Source organism: Athene cunicularia (assembly GCF_003259725.1).
Source record: "Athene cunicularia isolate RWA chromosome 1 unlocalized genomic scaffold, athCun1 chr1_part2, whole genome shotgun sequence".
Taxonomy (NCBI): Eukaryota; Metazoa; Chordata; class Aves; order Strigiformes; family Strigidae; genus Athene; species Athene cunicularia.
The window spans coordinates 69669986-69682526 of NW_020799092.1; the positions used below are offsets into that span (position 1 = coordinate 69669986).

At 36.4% G+C, this 12541-nt stretch overlaps 1 protein-coding gene across 1 annotated transcript in view; it reads left to right on the plus strand.

The window, feature by feature from the left end:
* FBXL13 (F-box and leucine rich repeat protein 13) overlaps positions 1–12541 on the plus strand; it is an 80397-nt gene that overhangs the window by 41114 nt on the left and 26742 nt on the right. Inside the window, exons 11-15 of the mRNA XM_026868010.1 lie at positions 6438–6536; positions 7162–7279; positions 7435–7597; positions 10454–10573; positions 11594–11720. Of these exons, the coding sequence (XP_026723811.1) occupies positions 6438–6536; positions 7162–7279; positions 7435–7597; positions 10454–10573; positions 11594–11720 (627 nt within the window). The remainder of the gene's footprint in view (positions 1–6437; positions 6537–7161; positions 7280–7434; positions 7598–10453; positions 10574–11593; positions 11721–12541) is intronic.

The window sequence follows — 12541 nt, forward strand, 5'->3', positions numbered from 1 at the left end:
AATACATGGTAATAATACTGGATGAATTGTAGGTATGGATTTTTTGCATAAAATCTTAGTAATTAAGGTTGTGTCGTTATGACACACATGGTAAATATTTTCATTAATGAGTATCAAGATATTTTCATAACAGTATAGAGGTTCTCTCGTGTCCTGCTCAGAGGTGTCCTATCACACCATTGATATTCTCAGAGAATTACCTAGAAAGCGTAAGATTTCTTTGTTCTGCTTCTGGGACTGAACAATATAGGTGGAAAATTTTCTGCTATAAGACACAAACCTGAGAAGACATATAAGAGTATAAAGCAATTGTATGTCATTTACCGACATATTAGATTGAGATTATCCAGCTAGAAAAGTTTGGTGAGAGATATTTTCAGCTAAATTAGAAACATGGAGATTTTCAAAGAAATGGACTTTTTATTTTTGGTGACTACATCTATGGCGGATTTTCAGACTGGAACTATTCTGGCCCAGAAATGTGTTAGAGTGGTCTACCAATCGCTATAGTTTACAACAGCTGGATAAGAGATCACAAGCCACTGGGAAAAATAAATTTGACCTTTTCATTTCTTAACATCCTGCAGTGTTTGTGGGGATGTCAGAGAAGCAATTGGCAAATGGGTAGGCTTCGCCAGTTTTCACCATTTTTGTTCCTCCTGCTCTGGCTTCATTGGGAGAATTCTTATTTTGGCAGCTACTGTCACATTCTGGCATCTTCATACATCTCAAGCAGCAAAAATGGGCCATCACTTGGGCAGAAAATCTGACCCATGTTCTTTATTTATTGGAGGGCTGATTACATTTCCTGAGTACAAACTCGTGTAACTGAAGAGTACTTTATTATAAGTTACACACGCACTAGTCTATATTTTAAGAAATATGCTAATTCAGGAGTATGTTAATATAAGCTTTTTTTGGACAGTGGAAAATTAAAAGAAAAATAACATGTGGAGGCAAGCCATCGATATAATGTGCCAAACATCTGAAAGGATGTCACAATTTGTTTTATCATTCTTGACAAACACAGAACAAAAAAAGAGATAGCCCCTTGTGCAGCACAAGAGTACTTACTCAATCCTGAACAGTGGTTTTCAAGTTTCTACACTCACAGTGCATTGACCATACTAGATCACAGAACAGTGTTTCTTCAAAATCTCTTCAGTGCTGCAGACAGCATTCTCCTTTGCAGGGTGGATTCCACAAAAACAATCAGTTCAGGGGGTTAAAGAAAGGATTTTAAAGCAGTACTGGATGTGTAGCAAGTAAGCCAAAACCTGAATAATAGAATTAAGAAACTATACAAAGATGGAATTAAATGAATTTTGACATTCTTACAAGCATTTCATCATTTCACTACATGTATTTTCTAAATCTATGGGGACAAATCTTTAGCTGTGGTTTGCTCCATGTTTGTTTTGATGTACTTCCATTTCAGATCACAGTATACTAGCATACAGTTAAGAAAAAAACACAAATCAGTAACTTACACGTTAGACTGAAAACTCACAGCCAAGGAATTCTGTTTTATGTACGATCATTGCATTGACTTCTGATCCGGTACATGCAAGAAAAATAATACATTTTAAAAATGATCTTGCTGAGTCATGCAGGAAAAGTCTGTTTTGCCGAATTTTATGGGATCTAAGACTTATAATAACCTTCAAAACATCCTCCCTCACAACTGGTTTGAAGGAGGAGGTTTAAGTGGGATTTTACTGATCCGAGGCAAAGAATGCAGTACTAAATTCCATATGTATCCTAACACTGATTCTCAGGTCAAGATGGTCTCTCTTGGGGCAATCTGCTAAACATTGAAATTCCAAGTGAGTTGAGAAAGAAATTGTTTTACTAAATACTGCACAAAATTTCATATTTCTACACCTTATCTTCAAGAGAGTCTGAAGTTTCATAGATAATCCATGGGGGCTTTGGAAAAGAAATTCAAGAAAAAGATTTTTTTGTTCTAGGAACAAAGGAAAATAAGTCAAATACATATGATAATGCAGCAGCATCTAAATGTTGACTAATTTAAACCGAATCTTATCTGAATGCATGTTTTGCACTGGATCTTTCTCAACCTGATGCCTGAGATCCGTTATTCAGCTTTAAGTTAAAAGGCAGTTCAAGTGAAAAAAATTTGAAACAATCTGTTCAAGGGTATTATTAGCTGCTTCATTATAATTGTTTTTGGCTTGCATGGAGGAAAACATTAAATTGTTGCTATTTGTAGTATCAAATGGCTATGTTAAGCAAACACTTTTTCCAGACAAACAGATTAAAAGTCCTTTAGACTGCAATTAACATTCTGCAATCATTACTAAATTCCAGAAACAGATATGCTACTCTGTCCTTCAACATTGTTGAGTTTGATCTGATTACCTGCTCCCTACTATCTATCCTTTTGAAATGGGAATTTCACTTAATTTTAGGTGTTTAACCCAAGGTAATGCCTAGAAAATTACCTCAATTTATCTATATAACAATTAGAGAGGGATAGAGGTCTCCAGAGGTCATTCAGACTTTTTCAGGCCTGATACACCTTTGAATCTTTCTTACTCTTTGCTGTACAAAGATCCCAGGTGTCATAATGGTCTAACACAGACACCTCAGTTATATTCCTAATTTCAGTGGAGTAAACAAAGGCTTTAGCATTTGCAGTCTATTTTAAAAATCAACAGTATTATTGGAACTTTACTGACTTAGCATTTTTCCTACCTTTTTTCCCTGATTTTAAAGTCCCCTCAACTCTACAATTATTAGAACAGCCTGTAAGCCTCACAAATACTGATCTTACTGCTCAGCTAAATGACTAACATTTGCAAAGTCAGGAGCTTAACATTAGGCTTCTGAGTCTGCATTTAGGGTTTTTTTCAATGATATTTTAAAAATCTTGGCCAAAGGAACAAGTAATGTAATGTAACTAAGATCCATCATTTAACTGTATTTGCATCTGAATTGTAGGTACCTATACATGAGGGATCTTGTATTCCTACTCTCTGTATCTAACTGTGATCACCAGCCTACGTAGGCACTTAACAATGTGGGTTTAGTTAAAAAAAGCCAAACTCAAGAACAATTGGCAGCAGGCCCCATTAAGCCTTATACCTTCCTTTGATTAGCAGTCATAGGAGTAAGTTGTAGTTGGTTACAACTGATACATGCATTTGAACTGAGTCTTACAAAATCTCTCCAGTTTGAGCAATAAGCATAGCTTAATATGGCACGTTCTGCATTATCTCAGCTTTTGAGTGACTGTTCCTTTGGAGCAGAGTTATCCTCATTATAGCAAATCTGTTCAGCAGTTACAAGGGGAAATCCCACTGTCCTATAGTTAAAGCATACTCAAACTGCTTAACAAACTGTGGCAGATTTTTTAGAAAAGTGAAAACCTAAGTGTTCTTTTGAAAAGGCACCATGTTCAGGTTATAATGGACAGTGTTATTACCATGTATTACAAGAAACCGCATGATGTAACATACCCTCTCTTCTCTTGGGAATGCTTTGCTCTTTGTAAGTATATGGAACAAGAACAAGACCCAATTACCAGAAATTCACCTCTCAAACTGAAATTTCTAGGGGGTGATTTGTTTCACTTTGACATGTTTAATTAGTTGATGTGTGTTGCAGACATGTGTTGTCCTCTGTTGCTGTGCTGCTTGAGAGCCAATGATGAGGAGGCCTGTTGCAGGGTTAGGTAAACTCTTGCTTGAATGGATTGGTCATGCCGTGTTAAAGCAACTTGTGCTTCTTGATCAGCAGAGAATGGAAATTTCCCAATACCTCCCTCAGGCAGCTGTTTGCATGATATTCACAGTTAAGTTAATCCCTTTCATACAGACCAGAGGTTATGGGCTGAGGAAACTAGAGATGGGATTGTACTACATTACACGTACCAATAGTGAGTACAAAACTGTAGAATTTGGACAACTGAATTTCATACTCTGTCCTGAGAACTATCAGCCATCTTTCCATGCCAACATTTCACATTCTAGTGATCACTGCCTGTTGAAAAGAGGATTGCCTTTGCCACAGTAGCACTACACTAGTACTGGTTGTTTTGCAGTCATTTGAGGTGGGCAAATCCAACCTATCCATGCTGATGGGTGAGATCTGCAGTACTTACCTGCAGAGCCTTGCTGATGTTACCCACATTAACCAATTCCCAAAGTAATGGTGTCCTTAGGTCCAGCAGACATGTCTCAGTTGGAAGGTGCGCGAGAGCCTGGAGTTCACCAAGAGGCTCTACATGCTTTGACCATTTTGTAGTTACAAGATGGTTATTCTTCAGTATAATCCTTTTCTGCAGCCTTTCCTCCTGCCTCCCAAGATTTTGCTCTTTTTCTTTCTTTAGCTCTTTCTTCCAATATGGCTGTTTTCAGAGGAGCCTGATCCAGGGTTACACAGCTGCACCATATCAGACTGACCTTGAACACAGGCAGCTGAGAGAGGGTAGTTGATGAGATTTATATCATCATGCATTACCTGTATAATATTTCCTAAGGTTATTTTGATGGTAGGGCTTTCACTTTGTCTTCTTGCAGGCTGTCACAGACCCCCTATAGGAAAAACATTCAGGCTACACCTGTCCTGAGCTTAAAACACGTCGGACTATTTGCATCCATAGTGCTAACAGTGCCAGTGTGTCAGGAGCCACACCACATTCTGTTTGTCTGAGCACAAGAACTACACAAACACATCAAGGCTAAGAACACATTTGACAGACATGTAGCTAGTTCCCCTCTGGTGCTGACACCACCTTGCACAGGGGAGAAAGTGCAGAGTGCCACCATCCCTTATGAAGGAGAGACAAGACATTTAACATCAAAACATTTTTAAAAAATTATAAATAATATCTTTAAAAGGCCACTCCAGCCTGAAAATAAAGAGCAAGCCAACCTGGCCATAAGTTAAAAGATGGGGCACTATGCCAGAAAAAAAAAGACAGTCTGCCTTGATTGTAACTTGAAGTCACTCAGTTCATGAAAAAAAATCTCACACTCAAAAAGAACCCAAACATTAAGTTTGCGAAAAGAAAAGCCAGAAACCCAATGTGTTAACCACCTCACTCAATGCTAGGGTGGAAGGAAAACAGGCTTGGCCCTTGTTTCCACTGATAAGTAGTTGTGGGGAACAGTCAGATGTGCTACAAAGGCTGGATGGAGGCTGCAAGTGCCAGAACTGAAAGCGTTTTCTGGTGGACTGCTACTGCACTGACGTGTGATGGGTGATTAGCTGCTGTTAGCTTCTGGCTTGCTTTTCCGTGACTATCTCTTGTCTGCTAATGGTGACCACTGTCTGGTTACATATATAGCCTAAGCAAAGCCCGTGTTTTACACTGCCACTCCCTTAAGCAATGTAACTAAGTAAATCAGGCTTCTGCAGCAGCTGGAGAGGTGGGGTACAGCGAGAATCCCTCCCAGTAGACTTTATCTTTGAAGTTTCCCCCTTTGGATTCTTGTCTCCAGAGGCCTTTTTTGGTACACAGGAAAACATGTCAGACTGCTTTTTTGTAGATGTTTTGCAAATGAATTCCTGGTGCAGAGCACGGCTGTAGTCTGAGCTGCACAAGACTATTATATTATGCAACTTCAAAACCCTGGGAAATAGTGAGATCTCTACATACAAATACCACAGGGGACTATTTCATGGGGAGGAATCGTTCACATCCATGTTGTCTGTAGAACATGGGGGTAAAAGGAAACTGTCCTGTGCTTTACACAGGATTTGTATGTCAAAGGAACTATTTCATATGCCCAGGAGTGAACTGACATCTATTGAATTTGGGCAGTTGAAGAGCTGACTCCCTGGAGTAACTCCCCGAAGTCACTCCCTGCAGTGATAAAGGGATTGAACTGAATTGACAGGTCCATCTGTCCATTCAGAGTTTCACTGAATATTGCTCTGTTAGAGTATGCAGAGTTGGTGGTGTGGTCCTACATGAGGGATTCTGTAAACAAGATCTGTGTTATTGTGATTGCATAGGATTTGCATTCCATCTGAATTTAGCACACATTTTACTATGGATCTGGAAAAAACAATGAAGGCAGTTTACCACACTCAAACCTTCCTTCAAACTAGATGTGAGCACCTGCCATGTGCCTGATAAGATTGGGAGAACAAAGGTAGAAGGATGTGACAATGACATTCATTGCTACTCCCATAAATGGTGTTGGCTGTAGAAATTGTTGTGCCTTACTCTAGCTTGCTTAGTAGATACATTTTTGGAACAGATCCTGGATTTGGATGATGATGTTAAAATTTCAGAATTATATATAGATCACGGGTCTGTTTTTCTTTTAGTAGGATTAATGCATATCTTGTTTTCGTGGGCATCTAGATACCTGTGAATTTGAAGTATTGAAAAGATCTCAAGCCTTTCCTAGTATTGCTTTTGTTAGGCTTGCTGAGACGTAAATATTTTGTTTCTTACTTAGATTTCAGTTGATGGCTTCAGAAATATTGCCCGTGGCTGCAGTGGGATTCAAGATTTGCTAATCAACAAAATGCCAACTCTTACAGACAGATGTATTCAAGTAAGAAATTGAAAATAAATCTGTACTTTGAGAAACTTTCTGATATTGTAACTGGGAACTCTCAACTAACTTTAAAGAAAGTTATGCAGATACAATTTAAGAGAAAAATTTCTCCTTGAAAACATTTTTTTTAAACTATTATCTAATTATGTTTATAAATCTTGCTCACTTGCAGTCACTTTCAGAAAATTTCAGCTGTCTTGTCTTTTGCTACATGGGTAATGGCTAAATTATGGTCTTCCAGTTTATAAGAGTTTTAAATTTTTTTTCAGTGTTAAGCAAATATAATATTTGGGCAAAGCATTCTGCTACCAATTTTTGACCATCAAAAAAGAATTTTAAAGCTCCTGCAAAAGTGATTGTTAACTAGATCTCTGTCTCAGGTGTCTGCCATACTTCATGTCTCCAGTTACTTACTTTTCCTTGTGTTCCCAAACATAATAAACATATGGAGAATTTCAGTAGTTTGTATACTGCTCACTGGCTAGAAGTTACTGTTAACATGGGTTATAACTATTTGCTTGAAACTGTAATATTTGGTATTATGTGCAGAATATTTGCTGATCTTTTTTTATGTGATGGCGTAAGTATATGAATATTTTATTTCACCTTTTTCCTTTTGAAGGCTCTGGTTGAAAAATGCCAACAGATAGTGTCTGTTGTCTTTCTTGACTCTCCACATCTTTCTGATACAACTTTTAAAGCCCTTGCTGAATGTAAACTTGTCAAGGTCAGCATTGAAGGTTAGTATAATAATTCACAAAACAATTAGGAATATGTATTTTTAAAATTAACCCAGATAATTTGAAATAAATCTTTCAGCTGACTTCAGCAGGTTTTGGATCAGGCCCTTAATGTATGTCAGATGTGTAACTTACATCTTTACATATTTCAACAGGGAATAGCCAAATTACTGATTTAAGTTTCAAACTGATGAGTAAATTCTGTCCATACATCAGGCACATTCATGTGGCTGATTGCCAGAAGATTACAGATGCTGGTCTTGAGATGATTTCACCATTGAAGCATATTCTTGTACTGAATATAGCAGACTGCATAAGGTACTATAATACCACTTCCAAATTTCTTCAAACCATTGCAAAGGAATTTTATTAAAGTTAATTATACTTGTAATGTCCTGTTAGCATATCTTTCAGTTTTAAAAATAAATTCTTAGAATGTTAACACATGTATGTTAATATGGAAAAAAATACTTTCTAGAAGTAGGGTTTTTTCCCATGTCATGTTTTCAAAAATCCATTCATTTTCACTTCAGTTTAAGCAAAACAACTGTAGATGTAATATTACTTAATGACCATGACATATTTTAGTGCTGGAATGTGGCTACAAAGAAGATGAAAATGATAACCAAAGACAAATCCAATGCTACAACTCTATTAGGATTTGGATACTGTTTAATTTTTTGAATATTAAAATAATACTTTCTAACTATCTAGTACTAAGATATAAACAAAACTACCAATTTTTTACAATTACCAAGACAACATTGTAATTTATGTTGTAGAGGAAGCATATATTTTATGTGAAGACTGTTTTCTACTTCAGGTGTGTCATGTGTCAGTAGAAACAAAGACAAATGGAAGGGCTTCCCAAACTGCGCGCTTGTTCCCTGTTTTGTGGTGTGGTGATGGAGTCAAGGGTGGGAGGGAACAGGGCAGGCAAAACCTCCAAACATTTCAAAATCATCAGATCTATAAAATAATACAAAGAAGCTGAATTGCTACTTATCTTAAAATTTCTGATGTCATATGAAGTTTTAGGGATTCTGCTTTAATGTGTAATGAGAGCACTTTCTGTGCTTGTTAATGCTGTATAAAATCTGATAACAGTGCGTGTAGATGAGCTGAGAAGTGCTGGAGTAATACCATGACATCACGTTGGTAGTTCAGTGGGGCAGATGGGACAGCTGCCTGCATTTTCTGGTTTAACATTTAGAAGGCTGGATTTTCCAGTCTGGTAGCCAAATCTTGGGCTGTGAGTGTGTTTGCACATGTGTCTACTGTCTCTACTGCTAGAGAATTGCTGAATTGCCTTAACAAAACTTTTCAAACAGTTGTGAAGCTATTGTAAAACTCGGTGCTTGTATTATTGATTTTGCAGACACTTGGCAAAGTTTCAGCATTAACAAAGTTATAGATTGTAACACATCTAAACTTGGTAAAGAGATTCAAGAGTGATGAAACTACAAAAGGGGGATGCTAGTATTTGTGTTTCTCTTATTTGGACAGCGTGTTGCTTAAAAGTTCACGTTGTGAGTTAGAACATTTAGGAATTTCCCATAGAAATCATGGGAAGCACCATAGTGGTGGTAGATTCTTAACAGATTTTGAAATGCTTAGCCATCTTAGTGCTCTTAATCAGTTTCCTTTTTTTCATTGGCATTGTATCTTAGTCTAAGATTCTAATTTTTCTAACTTAAGTGATAAGGACATTTTTTTTTGTGAAATGAAGGGAACAGAAAGAGCAAATGTACCAATTCAGAATTCTTAAGTTACAGGAAGTATATATTTGACTACATGTGAAATATGAAGAAGGAAAATTGACTGATCATGATTATTAGAATGATGAAATAATTGAATTTGAGTAAAAACATGTCTAAAAATGGATACAGGCAATGTGGTGGCTTATGCCCTTGGCACATTTTCCCAATTTAAGTATGTTATCTTCATGTGATATGATAAAGCAGTATGTGGCTTGTATTCTTACACAGTTAGTCAGCTGACTAGAGAAAATTATCATGTGTATTCACAGCACAATTATTTCATCCCTCAAGCCCAGTGTGGATAGAGAATATTTTTTTTTTTTTTTTTTCTTTTTCTTTTTTAAATTCAGTTGACTTTATTGTCAGGATCTGCATCCCTTATAGAGTCTATGCAAGTTAGTTATTCTGTATGCTTCTTAAATTTATCTTTCTTGAATGAAAAACAACTGCACTGTGAAATAACACCAAAACTACCACAGTTGTTTCAGAGTGATTAACAGTTTATGAACTATGGCTTCATCTGTAGCTTGTGGTCACACAATGAGGCTCTGTTCAGGTTATCATTTTATTAGTAATGCTATTCTTACCCATATGTTTCGGGGACTTTGGGATTTGCAGTGATTCTTTGTGCTGCAACAAACTGTGCAAGCCAAAATATGATTCTGTCCTACAGAATTCTGGGATTAATTTTTTATTCATCAGGGAACACAGAAAAAATACTGGGAATGTGTTGAAAATCTAAGTGTACAGTAATGTTAAATACCAGAGATACGAACGGTATTGAAACACCCAAGTTGTAGTCAGCTGTCCAACCCTCTCAATTTGGCTGCAAGATTTTCTGTCTACTTAATTTTTATAACCTTTGTGTATATTATAAATTAGCTGTGTTTGACATTATATGCAATTAAGTGAAACACTCCAAAGATAAACTCAGGATAATTCTCCATGCATATGTACAGACCAGCTACTACACACATATAACGCCTATGACTTTTGCTTCTGTGCTAGAAGACCATTTTTCCTTTAAGCTCTTTCAGTACCTTAAATTAACAAAGTTATTAATACAAATATTACTCTGAAATGTTTAAACAGGTTCTGATACTTTCTAGATATATTTCCAAGCTCTGTCTTTTGGAGTGCTGTCATATTTGAGTGTTGGCACTAGTGGAAGTTCCTGTAATTGCCCATAAACTTTTTTTTCAGAAAGTTCTGGTTTTCAGCAGTTCCAAAGAGCAGCATCTTTCTAATCTAGCCATTAATGATTCTGATCCTTTTTGGGTTTAAAAAGGCTATTTTAAAAATGCCATTATTAATTTCTGCTTATTTACAATGTAGACTGAATGCAAATTGTATATTGACTTGTATGGAGTAGGAAAAATACATATTATAAATATTGTCTACATTTCTCTTTTAGAATCAGTGATGGAGGTATAAGGTCATTTGTACAAGGTTCTTCAGGAACTAAGCTAAGAGAGCTGAATTTGACTAATTGTATTCGTGTCACTGATCTTTCTGTCACAGAAATAGCACAAAGGTACCATAGTCCAGTACAATATTTTTCTAGTGTCGTTAGACTTTCAACATACTTCTAATGTTATTGTTCTTAATATGTTAATAAATGGGTAAAATTATGCAGCCAATTATATACAGAAATTGTACTAGCTAAATGACTAGTCCCTTTTGGCGTTGTGAATCTCTGAAGAAATTATCTATTATATAAAGGGGAGTTCATCAATATAAATATAGAAATCTGAGAAGTCTTCATTTTAGGGGGAGGGAAAAGTGGGTAAATGGTGGTCGTCAGTGATATTAAAAGATTAGCATGTATAAGTTACATTTTTGTAAACTCAGTAAATACCGATGTCTGCACAAGCAAAAAGCACTCTATTGCTAAACTGCTTCAATTCCAGTTGCTCAGAAGCAGTATTGAGTAGCTGAGCATCACTGAACTTAAACGCACTGTTTGAGGAGTCACATTTCTCAGGTTGTCTTGTTGGGTTATGGGAACATATAGTTTACAGTGCTCACTTACGCAGTAAAACTCAGTCTTCCATGTATGGCCAGTGCTGTATCTGCTCGTTTGCAGAACGTGGCAGCGTGTTCATTGGCTGTGTACCGTTATGTGTGTAGCTGGAGCTGGATGTGGGTACAGCCATGGGGTCCTGAATCCTGTCACTGCAGTGAGCTTTAAAGTTCCTCTGCAAGATATGAAGGATTTGGAGATGGGGACAAGACAAGTATCAAATAAATTTTTAAAATACTTTTACTTGTTACACAGCTGCTTGATTTTCAGATTTTGATTTAATTGCTGTTCATGGTTTGAAGCATTTGCAATGTTTGTGCATTATGAGTGTAATCCTTGTAAGTGCCTATGTAAACTAGGTATCAGAAGTCCAGTATAATTCCATGGGTCTAGAGTGCTTATTTTCATAAGTTCCCTGAAAAACACTTAGCAAGGTTTATTACAAAAACGTACTTGCTATACTACATTTCTGTAACAAAAGTGGAAAGATGACATTTGTGTTTGTTTTTTTTGTTTTTAAATTTAATTTAGATGTCATGAATTGACCTACCTAAACCTGCGTTACTGCGAAAATGTGACTGATGCTGGAATTGAAGCTTTGGGAAATATGTCATCATTGATATCCATTGATCTCTCTGGAACCAGCATCTCAGATATGGTGTATATACTGTCTCTACTGCTAGAGAATTGCTGAATTGCCTTAACAAAACTTTTCAAACAGTTGTGAAGCTATTGTAAAACTCGGTGCTTGTATTATTGATTTTGCAGACACTTGGCAAAGTTTCAGCATTAACAAAGTTATAGATTGTAACACATCTAAACTTGGTAAAGAGATTCAAGAGTGATGAAACTACAAAAGGGGGATGCTAGTATTTGTGTTTCTCTTATTTGGACAGCGTGTTGCTTAAAAGTTCACGTTGTGAGTTAGAACATTTAGGAATTTCCCATAGAAATCATGGGAAGCACCATAGTGGTGGTAGATTCTTAACAGATTTTGAAATGCTTAGCCATCTTAGTGCTCTTAATCAGTTTCCTTTTTTTCATTGGCATTGTATCTTAGTCTAAGATTCTAATTTTTCTAACTTAAGTGATAAGGACATTTTTTTTTGTGAAATGAAGGGAACAGAAAGAGCAAATGTACCAATTCAGAATTCTTAAGTTACAGGAAGTATATATTTGACTACATGTGAAATATGAAGAAGGAAAATTGACTGATCATGATTATTAGAATGATGAAATAATTGAATTTGAGTAAAAACATGTCTAAAAATGGATACAGGCAATGTGGTGGCTTATGCCCTTGGCACATTTTCCCAATTTAAGTATGTTATCTTCATGTGATATGATAAAGCAGTATGTGGCTTGTATTCTTACACAGTTAGTCAGCTGACTAGAGAAAATTATCATGTGTATTCACAGCACAATTATTTCATCCCTCAAGCCCAGTGTGGATAGAGAATATCTTTTTTTTTTTTTTTT